At 41.8% G+C, this 14100-nt stretch overlaps 1 protein-coding gene and 1 long non-coding RNA gene across 2 annotated transcripts in view; one reads left to right on the top strand and one right to left on the bottom strand.

The window, feature by feature from the left end:
• The window catches only part of LOC107395760 (ATP synthase membrane subunit K, mitochondrial), a 5974-nt gene extending 5441 nt beyond the window's left edge, over positions 1–533 (bottom strand). The window contains exon 1 of the mRNA XM_054737737.2: positions 340–533. Coding sequence (XP_054593712.2) covers positions 340–408 — 69 coding nt within the window. The 5' untranslated portion in view covers positions 409–533. The remainder of the gene's footprint in view (positions 1–339) is intronic.
• The window catches only part of LOC139069736 (uncharacterized), a 23079-nt gene extending 9211 nt beyond the window's left edge, over positions 1–13868 (top strand). Inside the window, exons 2-4 of the long non-coding RNA XR_011520426.1 lie at positions 13371–13465; positions 13607–13712; positions 13793–13868. This is a non-coding gene — a long non-coding RNA (uncharacterized lncRNA). The remainder of the gene's footprint in view (positions 1–13370; positions 13466–13606; positions 13713–13792) is intronic.
• Positions 13869–14100: the final 232 nt, after the last annotated feature.

The following is a 14100-nucleotide window of genomic DNA, read 5'->3' on the forward strand; positions in this document are numbered from 1 at the left end:
GAGCAGCTGAAATAAATATATTTGGAGGAAAATATGCAGAAATGAAGACATTTTTGCTTATATTCTGTAGATGGGATTTAAAATCAAAAAAATAAATTATCAAAAAAAAAAGCTCCACGTTAAATTAAAAAACAAATTAAAATAGCATATTTAGCTAATGAGAAGCGGAATGCCTATTTAATGGGGGGGGGGGGGGGAATCACTAAATTATGGATACGCCTGATTATTAAATTAGCTTGTTTAACCGCAAATGAATTGCTTTGCTCTATAGCACGTTAATCCCATTATAGCCTGTTTGTTGTCTAATGAAATGTTTAATTTAATCCCAATTTAGCCTACCTTCACTTCTGTTATCAGATGACCGAAACTGGTGAGCGGAATCCGCGCTTTGACTGGAGACGTCGGCATTTCTACAGACTGTTTAAATTTAAACGTAGCTGCTTTTCTCCCAGACTGACTCTTTATTCAATAATAAATATTAGCTGAGAGTGAGACGATACCTACTGAGGGCTGGAGGTTACTTACGTAATAGCTCATGTTTTGTATTAGCTTCCGGGACAGCTGACGGAAATCCTTCTGACCAATCAGAAACTTGTACATGAGCTAATGACCAATGAACTGCGGTCTTGTGGGCTGGTCTTTTAGATGAAGATTCACACAGCGTTTGAAAAGTTCTTGTTGAAATTGAGCCACTAGAGGGCGCAACGTAATAAAGTTTTCCTTCTTGTGGCTTATTTTTGGAACTCATAGCACATGTTTGTGGTCATCCAGCCAATGAGACAACACTAGGCTTTGCTTTAAAAAAATTCACAATGACAGAGAAATGTAATTTTTTTTTCTAGAATAGTGAAGGAGCTGGGCTGTTAGCTCCACTTCAAATGTCTATAGCAAGAAAATTCCACATGATCATTTGTGCATTAGCTACACAGAATAAACAAAATAACTGGACTAATTCCTTTGATTGTGAAATTCTAAACAAGTCAACAACGATTGTAAACAACACCCTAAAAGAGGAAAGAAAACTATATGTAACGCACACTCAAATGTGTAGAGAATTATATGGTAAAATGAGTGTCAGGATTGAGAATTTTATAATAATAATTTATTTATTCACTTCAGACCATTCAAACAAATTAAAATCAAATACAAAATAATAATGTCTTATTTAGAGGATTTAGAGATTCCTCTTTGATCCTTAAAGGGGAATAGGGAGAAGCTCAAGGCTTTTCATTGCCCTAACCCTCAACATCTTTCCATTTCCAATAATTAAATAACAACAACAACAACAACAATAATAATAATAATAATAAACGCTAATGTTAATAATAAACCACACTATGTCATTATTTCTTGATTGATTTGCTACTATTTAAATTTTTATTTACATACCTTGGTGACATAAGTGTATTTCTGACTTTTTAACGGGTTTTGACATCTTTGCAATCAACTCACGGCCTTTATTCACATAACCAGAAATGATCAGCAGCAGCTCAGACTTTATGAACAGCAAAAGGAGACAGGACCCTTTGATCAGCTTGGATTTTCTGACACTAATAAGGTGGATTCCCTTGAAAAATGGACTAAACTCATGATTTTTATGTAAAAATCTTTATTAATTTAATAAGACTTCAGAAGAAGCCTTTGGGATGTTTATCGTAGCTTTAAGTCTGTTTATTTTTATTATTATCTTGAAATAATTTGTTTGAAAAAGTATTTTTAATACAATATGCGGTATAAATAAACTTTAATCGATAGCACTTTTAACAAAAGTTGAAATTGATGCAACAGCTTAAAACAGTAGCATCCCTTTTTTAATGTATTGACTAAATACTAAAATATTTCAAAAGAATTAAAGCTGATTCTTGGTGAAAATGAGATACTTGTCCATCTATCATTAGGATAGGTTCTTGCCCTTTCAGGCAAAAACACCCCATCTAGGAAGCAACTTTTCAGCATCATGACTGCAAACTTCCAGAGCATTTCTGCATGGACGACATCTTCATTGCTAATAGACTTTTAGACCCTCCCAGCTCCATCAGCTTTCTCATATTGTTTGGCACTCTGCTGCAGGATGACTCCGTCCAAAGTACAGCTGACCCCCTTGAAGCCATGAAATAAATCTGCTATTATGCATTTAAGTCTCATCTCATTACTATCTTTTCAAAAGCCAAAAGTTTCCAGCTGAACACGAACACGACATTCTGGATATTTGCTATAAAATGAAAATCTGAAAATTTCTGAATGAGTTAGAAGATTATGAGAAATTATGAAAATGTACTTTTTGTTTCATGAAGCAATAATCCAGATAGGATCAGAACCATGGTAATACTTTTATCTGGGTCACTAATGTGCTTATGAATGCTCAGTGGCTGGGTGGATTAAAGAGCTTAAATCAAACTTTGAAGCAAATGTATACCCAGAACTCAAAGTAATAACAAGAATATTTTATTTTGAATTACTAATCGCCCATCATGTCACTTCCTGTCTAAAATGCCAGTTTCTCATCATTTTTCTGCCATTAGATGTTTTTGTCTTGTATTTATTTATTTATTGCCTATTTTAGTTATATTTATTTATTTATTTATTTATTATTATTAATATAGTCAGCTGGCTTTATAATAAAAACCTTTACTTTGTGTACACTACCAAGGTCAACAAAGAGCCAAATGGATTGGGGACTGTGGGAGAGTCCTTAGACAGAAGTAAAAGGTTCACTACGAGATTTGTATAGTGGTCATAAATGCAGGTTATTTTATAGTTTAGCATAATTTTCTTCCTCTTTTTGTAACCCTTTTTGACACAAATAGAGACAGAAATGGTCAAACGCAGGCATACTATCCAAGTCAGACTTGAAACCTTATATTTTAGAGACATAGCCTCATTTAGAGTGTGTTTTATGCATCAAGGGAAACGCTATGCATCTCGTCATTTGCATAACAACTGGTGTATTTTTAAATGAGCCTGTTCATTGAGCGGTTTCAGCGCAGCTGCACCCTGTGGCTGCACATGTCTGCGTGGAGTAGTGGGCAGGTGTTGGTTGAACCCCTCTTTTAGCTCCTCGCTCACATCAAACCTGTAACATCACAGGTTCGGCTCTTCAAGAGGCAGCGGTGTCCATCTTTCACACATAACCTCCCACAAACAACGTGTCTGTTAAAGGTGTATAAAATGCTCAGGTAAGAGGCTAAGAATGGGGGATACCCTTTTCCTACATTCAAATTACACCCACAGACCTAACCAATAAATCACAGATTTGGGGTAAAGTGCCAAAAAAAAAAAAAACCATGGACTTAATATATGGGGTGTGCTCTAATTAAAAGAGGGGCAAGCCTAAAATAAACAAATGACCTTAATTCTTTCATAACCTCCTAAAATCTTATTGTAGTAATCAAAGTGAAGAGGTCAAAGTTCACAGGTCTCAGCCTCAGCCCAGCAGCCACAATGTAGTGCCTACGGTCCACAATGGAGTGTACTCGATGGAAATGCATGCAAGCCTCTAGTGCATAGTAAACAAGTGTGCAAACAACAGCAGAGTTGGGACAGTGAGCACTGCGTCGTCGACCATGGCTTCCTAACTGGGAGCACTGGTCACTGGTTGTGCTACTTTGTTGCTGAAATGATAATAAAACAAGTAATGAAATTACCATCAAGTTGTGTCCAAAACTACCCACTAGTGCTGTTACAGTTTTTCTCAATTGTTTACACACATTTTCTGGTACTTGAGACACAATTACCACAACATGTAACCAATTCACCAACCCCCTTAACCCATTCTGCTAAACTACAAGCACAATTCCTGCTTTGAACTCAAATTACAAATCTAAAACACACTTTTTTCAAAACACCACACAATCCTCTGCTGTTAGCACAACGTTCATTCAGAAAATATCTTGCTTTCACAAGGAACACACTGCTATTCAAATATGCACACTGACTCATCACAGGGGCAAACACCCATCACACAGTTTTACAATCAGCAATCAGAGCTTTAGCATAAAAGGGCAACAGGTGAGCTCTTCTGTTATGGAGTATGCCATCATTGGAAACAGAGGCAGAGGCAGAGGAGTGAGAGTAAGGGAACATCACAATGTGTGCAGTGCTTAGCTACCATGGCATCATCCATCACCATGCTACCCTTGGCCCCTACAACTCCGCCCATCTGATCACATTCCTGGACACCCTACACCACACACTCATTCCACCAAATCAGGTAGATGGCCCAGAACAGCCCAGGTACCTTGTCATTTGGGACAACGTAAGTTTTCACCGGGCTGCTGTGGTTCGTAACTGGTTCACTGACCACCCACGCTTTTTAGTTGTTTAGCTCCCTCCATATTCTCCATTCCTCAATCCCATTGAGGAATTGTTTTCTGCATGGAGATGGAAGGTGTATGACCGACAGCCACAAACCCGTATACCTCTTCTCCAAGCTATGGAGGATGCATTTGGAGATATAGCAGCTGATTCTTTTCATGGCTGGAATTGCCATGCTAGGAGATATTTCACCCACTGCTTGGCCAGGAAAAACATTGCTTGTGATGTGGATGAGGTGCTTTGGCCAGACCGCAACAGAGGAGAGGATGCAGCATAGTTTTATTGTTTTACTGTAACTGTATACAGTAAAATATTCTGTTGTATGTGTGCAACTTTGTGTTGGTTGGGAATGGGACACACATTATGTACAATGTTTTGCGGGAAAAATAAAAATTTTTACCATGTATTTGTGTGTTCAGAGTATAGATACAATATTCTGAAATATTTTACGACACACATATATTCTGTCTGTAGTAAGTGTAACACTGAACCAAAAAGGCTTAAGTCATTACAGTTTTTCTCAATTGCTAAAGCACAATTCCTGAAACATTGCTCCCTTTTCTCAAAACATTAAACACAAAACGTCAGCTTCAAGCACGATTTACAAAACCTCTCATTCCTCTTGCAAAATCAAACTCTTGCTTCAAAACAGTTTTACCTGTGCTCAAAATCAAACACTACTCTCAAATGATAAACAAATTGCTCACAATTACACAGACTATCAAGCAGTCAGTAAACAATACACCAATAAATAGAAAGCACAATGTTCAGGGCCATACAATTTGTTTATTGTACCATATACAGCCTGCAGACCATTGTGCTACAGTGTTCAATGACAGTGAAATAAAAACATACAATGAAAAACATCAAAGGACTAAATATGTCATCAATGGGCCTCGTCTTGTCTTTGGGCTGGGTCAGGCCACAGCACTTCATCGACATCACATGCAATATTTTCCCTCCTGAGGCAACGGGGGGAAAAGCCTCTGGTGTGCCGTATCCCGCCTTGACATGATTCCTCACCTATATTACCACAGGCTAAATTCATGGCTTGCAGCAGATTTACTCAGATGTAGGGCTGTCTATCATACACTTTCCATCTCCAAGAGGAAAAAAAACTCCTCAATTGGATTCAGGAAAGGCGAGTATGGAGGGAGGTACAGGTTCATAAACTGCCCATTGATGGTAAACCATTCCCTCTCTTGAGCAGCTCGGTGGAAACTGACATTGTCCCACACTATTTCATAGGTTGGGATGGGACCCAGCTCTTCACCCTGCTGCTCTTGAATCTGCTGCTCAAATAATGCATCTCTTAGACTGACAAGAAATCTGAGGAGATGCTGGGTGTTATAAGGCCCCAATGTAACATGATGATGTATAACACAATGGTTGCTGATAGCAGCACAGATGTGACATTGCCACCTCGTTGATTAGGGACTTCAACAATGGCCCGCTGTCCAATAATGTTTCGGCCTCTCCTTCTCCTCTTCTGAAGATTGAAGCCTGCTTCATCAACAAAGACAAACTCATGGGGTCTGTCCAAGGATTCCAAATCAAATATTGTCTGTGTAGAAATACAATATAGAATTAAAGCTGCAAGCAGCGTCGTTCGGCCCTCGCAGCTCCGCGCCGCTCCGGCCTGGCCGGCAGCCCGGTGCACCAGGGCACGTCCCCGGAACAAAAACATCCACCACCCCGACACCAGAAACCGCTAACGGTCACCTCGTCCGCACCTCACCCTGACTCAGCATCCCCTCTGAGCCCACCATTATATTACACGTCTCACCACTAGGGCATACTCTATCTTTACCACACTGGTGGTGTGATGACAGTGACCAACTTTAATATTATTCTGACCACGTTTTTTAAAGTTATCGAAGGTTAAAGTTATCTAGGGGGCGCTGTGACCAACTACAGAAAAATCCCTTGAGGTCGGCTTTGGGTGACAAAGATGGTTTTCTGTTATTTTGCATCAATCAGACGTTGTGTGTGTTATCTTAAGCAAGGGCGTCAGTTTGTTTTCAGAATTGCTGGGGACAATAAAGTAGGCTAGCACAGGGGTCGGCAATCCGCGGCTCTAGAGCGGCTCTTTCATCTATCTGATGCGGCTCTCTGTGCTTGTAAAATAATGAATGGATATTTAAATAAAATGCTTTATATTTTACTGCATTAATTTTACATCTGTATGCCAATTCTAAATGTAAAGATTGTCTGCGTAAACCTGAACAGTTCCAACCCGGTCTTACTGTGAGACCGGGTTGACGCGTCACGCTTGTGCGTAATCATAGGCGCTTTCTGAGCTGAAGAGCATGTGAGATTCTGGGCTTCTCCTCAGACGGCTCCTGGATGTGTCGCCACATTGGAGACAGGAACAAGCACTATTCAGCCAAAGTTTCATAATCAGGGAACATTTTCTAAGTGACAAGTCTCTCTGAGAGACAGGGTTTGGAAAACACTCGCTTCAGTGGGAGGAATCTTCCCGCATGCGCTCTGGGTGGCTCTGGGGTTAATCAAGTTTAATTGTTTCTCTTTGCAACAATCTTCACAGGAGGGCAAAACAGTTAAACGGCAGGTCACATATATTTCCATTTGACTGTTTATTTTGACAGATGAACTCAAGGATGTTGCTTGGTTTGAAAGAATTACCCCGACGCACATTGATGTGCATGGATGAGCTGACATTTTAATCGTTAACGCACATCGCGGAGGTAAAATATTCCCATCAGAACATCAGAGCTTTATACTGGACACTGTGTTCAGCGCGGCTCGGAGCGCCCACGGTGGACAGTGAGCTGAAGATCTGGGGTTCGCATCGCAGTGCAGAACCACGGTGCATGCGATAAGATTTCCTCCCACTGAAACAGTCTGGAAACCCGGTCTCTCTGAGGGATGTGTCACTTGGAAAAATGTTCTTTTTACGAAATTATGAAACTTTGGCTGAACAGCACTTGTTCCCGTCTCTAATATGGAGACGCATGACGCGTAGAGACATTTGATCACGCACAAAGTTCATGTGGAGCAGAAGCGGTCGGGACACGGCAGGTGAAATGTTCCTAGCCTACATGAAGTGAAACTGTTTAATTGTAACATTAACGTGTTACTGGACACGCTGGTCTGGTTGGTGAGACCAGTGTTTGATGTGGAAAACAAACACACACACACACACACACACACACACACACACACACACGCACGCACGCACGCACGCACGCACGCACACACACACACACACACACACACCAATTAAAATAATGCTGATAGCGTGGACTAGAAGACAGGTGATGGTTTACGTATTTAAATGCTGATCAGGCTGCTGTAAAATGTAATCTCCATCCACATCCAGACAGAATTATCTATTCTTTCTCTATTTGCTCTGCTCTTGTCTGGGCTGATCAGCTGATGGTGCGCGCGGCGCGCCTAACTAGCGGCTGATGCACATTTTACGCATTTGGAGAGGTGGGCTGGATGCTTTGCGTTTACTGGAAGATGGTCCACTTAACGCACGGGTGTAGACTAAATATTAATGACAAATGAAGGAAAATTAAATTGTGAGTTTTTACTTCATATTTTATAAAATGACGGGGGAACACATTTATGACGTCTTTTAAAACAAAATTTTCTAGCGCGACCTGCCTGCTTCACTTAAGTCACTGCTTATTAAGGTCCGTCCAAAATTACTGTGGGAAACGGGTAATAATGGCTCTTTGATGGGAACAGGTTGCCGACCCCTGGTATAAGATCTGAGCTGGTAAGACAAAAATCCTCATCAGCAGGCGTTTTTGAAAGTGGGGGGGACACAGCTGCCAATCACAAATTTTGCCGGGGACATGTCCCCGGCGTCCCCGGTTAAAATGACGCCTATGATCTTAAGTCAGTGAGCTGAAAGGGGCGGAGCTACAGGGATTTGAACCAACAACTCCATTAATTGTTTGGTGCAGTCAAGTGATGTCACAAGCCAAGTATAATGCCATTCTGACCTTGTCTTTAGAAGTTAATGAAGTTTGAACCCATCTAGGGGGCGCTGTGACCATTTACAACTAAATCCCATAGAGGTCATCTTTGGTCATCAAAGATGGTTTTCTGTTAATTTGGCATCAATCAAACATTGCACGGGTCATCTAGAGACAAGAAGCTGTAAGTGGGTGGAGTTAAAGTGAATTGAACAAGTGAGCACATACATGTGTTGATTGCAGTTGTGTGATGACTCCCACAAAGTTTGATATAGTTTGGAGCGTTTTGCAGAAGTTACAAAGGTTTTTTGTATCTAGGGGGCGCTGTCCCAAATTTAGGAATTATTCCATGAAGAGGTTTGTTGGTTGATAACAGTCATTTGTGTGCAGTTTGGTGTGAATTGCATCATGCATGTGTTATTCAGGGCCTGTCAGGGGCGGAGCTAAAGCACCATCAACCAATTACCACAGGATTGTGTTAGGTACCTTTGTGTGATGACACATAGTAAGGTTGGTGCAGTTACGACCTTGTCTGTATGAGCTATTACAGTTTTAAAGGTATGTAGGGGGCGCTGTGGTGACATTATACAACATTTACCAACCGTTTGCGCCTCGTTGGCTAAAGGGCATGATTGTTGATTGACATGTTCAGTCTCGGGCAGATCAGAGGCTGTTTGTGGAAGTTACAGTCAAACGTAAGGTCACGGCGTCATGCCAGAATTCACATTGGCATCAAAGCCCCTCCCTATCTGGAAAGCTATCAGATCTGAATGGTAATTACAGCATCATGAAGACAGTGCATGACCTTAGAGCCATGTTGACTACATTAGAGGGGACAAATATGGGCATTTCACCATAAAACAATAGACTTCCTGTAGTCAGGGGGCGAGGCTTAGGTGATGACAGCGGTCACCATTGTCATTGTCTTCAGATGTGGTCAGTGATCACACAGACAAAGTTTTATATAGATCTGATCATGCACATGGGAGTAATTAAGTCAAGTCATGTAATGGCGAAAGGTCAAAGTTTGAGGCTTAGCCACGCCCACACCTTTCAACTTTTGAAAAATCCGACAGTTGAATTTTTTCCGCTATGTCTTAAGAGTATATAGCAGAAGTTTGAAAGTGATTGGTGAAACGGGCGACGGAGCATCATTCTCCAAACAACGTGTGCGAAAACCACTAAACCGTGTACTTGGACCAAAATGGCCGACTTCCTGTGCGACTTTGCACTTGGCTCCAAGAGACTTTTTTGTAGGTCCTGAGACACCACATTAGTGTACCAAATTTCGTAATCCTCAGTCAAAGCATGGCTTGGGGCTTTTAGTTTAAACAGTCCTAGGGGGCGCTATTTCAGAAAATAGGCCACGCCCACAAATTTCAGCTATGTTTGTCTCTTGGGGGTCAGACTAGGATCACTCACCAGAAGTTTCGTAGCGATATCACGATAACTGAAGAAATGAGAGGCAAACGTATTTCCATGGCGTGATGGCAATTTTCGCCATGCTCCCAAAGCCCCTCCTTTTTTTGAAACCTGCCAGTACTGGATACCAGGTGACCTCACATTGTCTACTGCTATTTGCCAGAGATTCCCGCTGATTGGGTAAAAGGAGTCCAGTAGGGAGCTATGAAAAAACGAGTGGCGTGGCGACAGGTCAAAGTTTGAGGCTTAGCCACGCCCACACCTTTCAACTTTTGAAAAATCCGACGGTTGAATTTTTTCCCCTATGTCTTAAGAGTATATAGCAGAAGTTTGAAGGTGATTGGTGAAAAGGGCGACGGAGCATTGCTCTCCAAACAACGTGTGCAAAAACCACTAAATCGCGTACTTGGACCAAAATGGCCGACTTCCTGTGCAACTTTACACTTGGGTCCAAGAGACTTTTTTGTAGGGCCTGAGACACCACATTAGTATACCAAATTTCGTAATCCTCAGTCAAAGCATGGCTTGGGGCTGACAGTTTTAATGGTCCTAGGGGGCGCTATTTCATAAAATAGGCCACGCCCACCGGATGTTCACATCATATTTTTTGAGGGGCCGGACTAGGATCACTCACAAGAAGTTTCGTGACGATATCTTTAGAAATGACGAAATGGGAGGCAAACGTAAGGCCACGGCGGCACGCCTGACCTCGCCGCGCCGCCACAGCCCCGCCCTCTGCCAAAAACTCCCATGAAGTGACGCCAAGCAACTCCCACTTGTCTTGAGTTACCAGCTACAAATTTGTGGTGATTAAGTGAAACGGGCAATTTGGGACCTTTCACAGTAAAACTTGACCTTTTTGGTCCTGAGGGGGCGGGGCTTGTGTGATATCATCAACCGACCATTCAGTTTATTTTGGGGCTGGATGACAAAAGACCACAGAAAGTTTGGTAACTCTATTCCATTCAGTTATGAAGTTATAGCAATTTAAAATCTTTTGGCGAGTAGTCAAACTTCGAGGCCTGGCCTCGCCCCTTCAGCATATACGAAACTCAGAATCCTTGATTCATTTTGTTCGCCCATCCCTTCTGAGCAATTTTACACAATGTTTGAGACGATCGTGCAAAAAATGATCGAGCAATCCAATCAGAAACTGACCCTAAAAACGGCAAAAAATCGCCATTTCAACCCAAAATGGCCGACTTCCTGTTTGATATTGACCATGGTTGCAAGAGACTTTTCTGTGCGGACTGTTGAGTACTACAAGTGTACCAAATTCCATAACTGTACGATAAACTAAGCTTTATGGAGAGGGGTATTTTTCACCTTCTAGGGGGCGCTGTTCAGCCATTTTCTATGTGATTTTTTTTGGACCTTTAAAATATCAAATTTTTCACCAGGCCTGACAAGTTTGCAAAATATTGTGAGTTTTGGGGTATGTTAAGGTCCCCAAAAAGCCATTCAAAGCGGCACCGGAATAATAAAAAAAGGAAAGAAAGAAAAGAATAAATAGAGCAAAAACAAGAGGCCTTCGCAGCGCTTTCGCTGCTCGGGCCTAACTATGTAAGTTGTACAGTCAGTGCTATGCTGTAGAGTACAATTAGGATAAATGTACACACTTCCGATTTATATAGATTGCACTCAAGAGTAATGTCTTTCATATAGTGTGTTGACAATCTGGATTACTATAAATGAGTCTGGATGTGCACTTACTTAAACATACTGAGCTTGCAGTTCTTTCACCCTTGGCAAGTTGTGCTCAAAAGGCACTCTGTAAACTTCTTTCATTCACAGCCTGTTACGATTGAGTACACGGTTAATTATGGAAATGCTCACACTGTCGATTCCCTGGAAGTGTGTGTTGTCTTGTATCACTCGCTCCTGGATTTCTCTGAGTCGTATTGTGTTATTTTGAAGGACCATGTCCACTATATTGGTCTCCTGCTCCTGAGTGAATATAGCAGTCCTTCCACCCGCACGAGGCATCCTTGCAATTCTACGAATATAGGTATGCAGTTACAAAAACATTTATGCAGTGCAATACAGCAGGGGTCCTCAATTATAATGGTCCGAGGGCCACTCACAGAAAAGACCCAGAAGCAAGAGGGCCAGACGGGGGGAGGGGGGTGGGGGGTGGGGGCTGTGTGACTGCACTAATAGCTCTTTTCCATCGCCTGGTCTGGGACGGTCAGGTCTGGGTATTATGGACCGGTATGTACCGGTATGGGTCTAGAAGTTTTCTGGCAAGCGTTTCTAACTTGTCCTGTGGGACCAAGCCCCCACAAAGCGGCTCAGAAATTGGTCCCAACCCGGAAGTACCAAAGATTGCAGTTCCACCCTCCTCCGCTGGGGGCTGGTGTCAGAAGCGAGCAAATCCTCATTGACTCCCATGTTAAAAATACCAATTTCACAGCAGAAATAAACATGTTTACAGCCTGGTACCAAAACATGTTTTTTGTTTAAATGATCTAGTTTACACTCATGACAACTCTGAGGGGGGTGAATTTTTTTCTCACTCTTCTGTTTAAGTGTATGAAAAGCCTAAAATTCTGTATAATTAATGAACATCAGACCCACGTGACCACAGAGGTAGCTCCGTGGAAAGGCCTCAGTAGAGCCTCGGTCTCTCCTGGAAACTGTTTCGGGATTTTGAGCGTCTGTGCTTGTGTATTCTGTTTTGGATATTTTTTGTGCAATTGTTGGACAAAATGACTTGCTGTGGAATTAATTGCACTAATAGAGCATCCAAGGAGTCTCCATTTTTTTATATTTCTGTATTTTAGGTCACTGCCGCCTTTTTACTAGCTGAGTTTATCAAAGTAGCTAGCTAACTATCATTTTAACATGTAGCATGTACTGTTTAACCATGAAATTTAGATGTAAAATACAGTAAAATAATTAATAGGGCATATGTCAATGAGTAAAAGAGTAAAACCCAGTGCATTTAACATAAAAATGGGTTGAAATATGACGGAGCGCTTGGAGGGACACTTCTGTGTTCCATTCTTCCACCCGGTTCTCCCCGGCGGTCAGCCTGGTGCATGTCTGACCGATGCGGTGCCTACTAGCTGCTCTCGGACGGGGCTGACCGCTCGTGGAGCTCTCAGACGGGGCTGACCACTCGTGGAGCTCTCGGACGGGGCTGAGCGCTTGCGGAGCTCTCAGACTCGTAGAGAGACCTGACCGCAGATATACTGCAGCTCAATTCCCTACCTAAATGCAAAGTTTGAGAGACGTGGTTCACTTAGCTCTGCACTGCCTTCGGGCTAATTTGTCAAGTTCACAAAATGTGTAACGGGATGTAAGGCTAGAATCAGCGGCGAATCAGAACATATCTCGAAGCCCTGGCCGACGAAACGGTCCACATGACTATTACTGTCAGGCTCGGAGAAAATTCGGGTTGTTTTGGTGTCCGTCGATTCTGCAACAGTGTCTCTAACTAACGCAGCACTAGTTGACAGACATCATTACAGCGTGAAATCCAGCACAGCGTGACCCGGTTCTGTAAGGAATTCTGTTCAGGGGGTCGCATTTCAGGCTCTCCACATCATATGTGACTGACTTTTACGTTAAAATAACGACCACACACTAGGAATGTTATAAAGCGCCTATATCTGACAGTTTCTTTTGTATATTATCTGACTTTATAAACTCCAACAACAATGTGCTTCTATTTTTTTTCAGGCTAAATCTACCCAAGACATTGGCTGTCAGACTGATTTAGTAGTCTGCAAGAATGCATTTGTCCAGCCTAACGTGAAGCCTTACCCGTAGCAAAGGTGAATTATTTTTAATAATCTTCTATGTAAACATTTTATTATTACCTTCTAGTTTTAATTTGTTTTGCAGATTATTGTTACACGTGATTTTATGCTCTTTTAAACATTTATAAATGTGCTGCTTCTTTGTTTTTTACATAGCCACCCAGTTTAGAGCTCCCAGCTGCTGTGTGTCTGGTGACACAGGGACCATGACAGAAATTCATCTTGCAGAAAGTCTGGCTCATCATTTAGCCAGATTCCTAAGGTATAGGCCAAAAATGTTTAGGTTAGTTTTGATAAGGTCTGTGCATCTCTCATTTCATGATGTAACTTTTCATATTTTAGTTCCTGGGTGCCTTCAATGTGCAGGGACTGTCCAAGCAGACATTCTGTCGACATCAGGCAAAGCTGTTAATTCCAACAGTGAGCTGGCAGTGGCAGCTAGAGCAAGCTGATATCATCCAGGAGGCTACTGAATCTGGACCTGTGACTCTTGGTGGTGACATGCGAGCTGATTCACCTGGTGAATATGTTTAAATTTATTTATTTTATTCCTTTGCTATCAAATGTAAATTAAGTAATAACTTGCATTTCTGAAGGACACTCAGCCAAACATGGCAGCTACACCATGATGGATCTCAAAAGAAACAAAG

The sequence above is a fragment of the Nothobranchius furzeri genome, chromosome 4 (genome assembly GCF_043380555.1).
Source record: "Nothobranchius furzeri strain GRZ-AD chromosome 4, NfurGRZ-RIMD1, whole genome shotgun sequence".
In the NCBI taxonomy this organism is placed as follows: domain Eukaryota; kingdom Metazoa; phylum Chordata; class Actinopteri; order Cyprinodontiformes; family Nothobranchiidae; genus Nothobranchius; species Nothobranchius furzeri.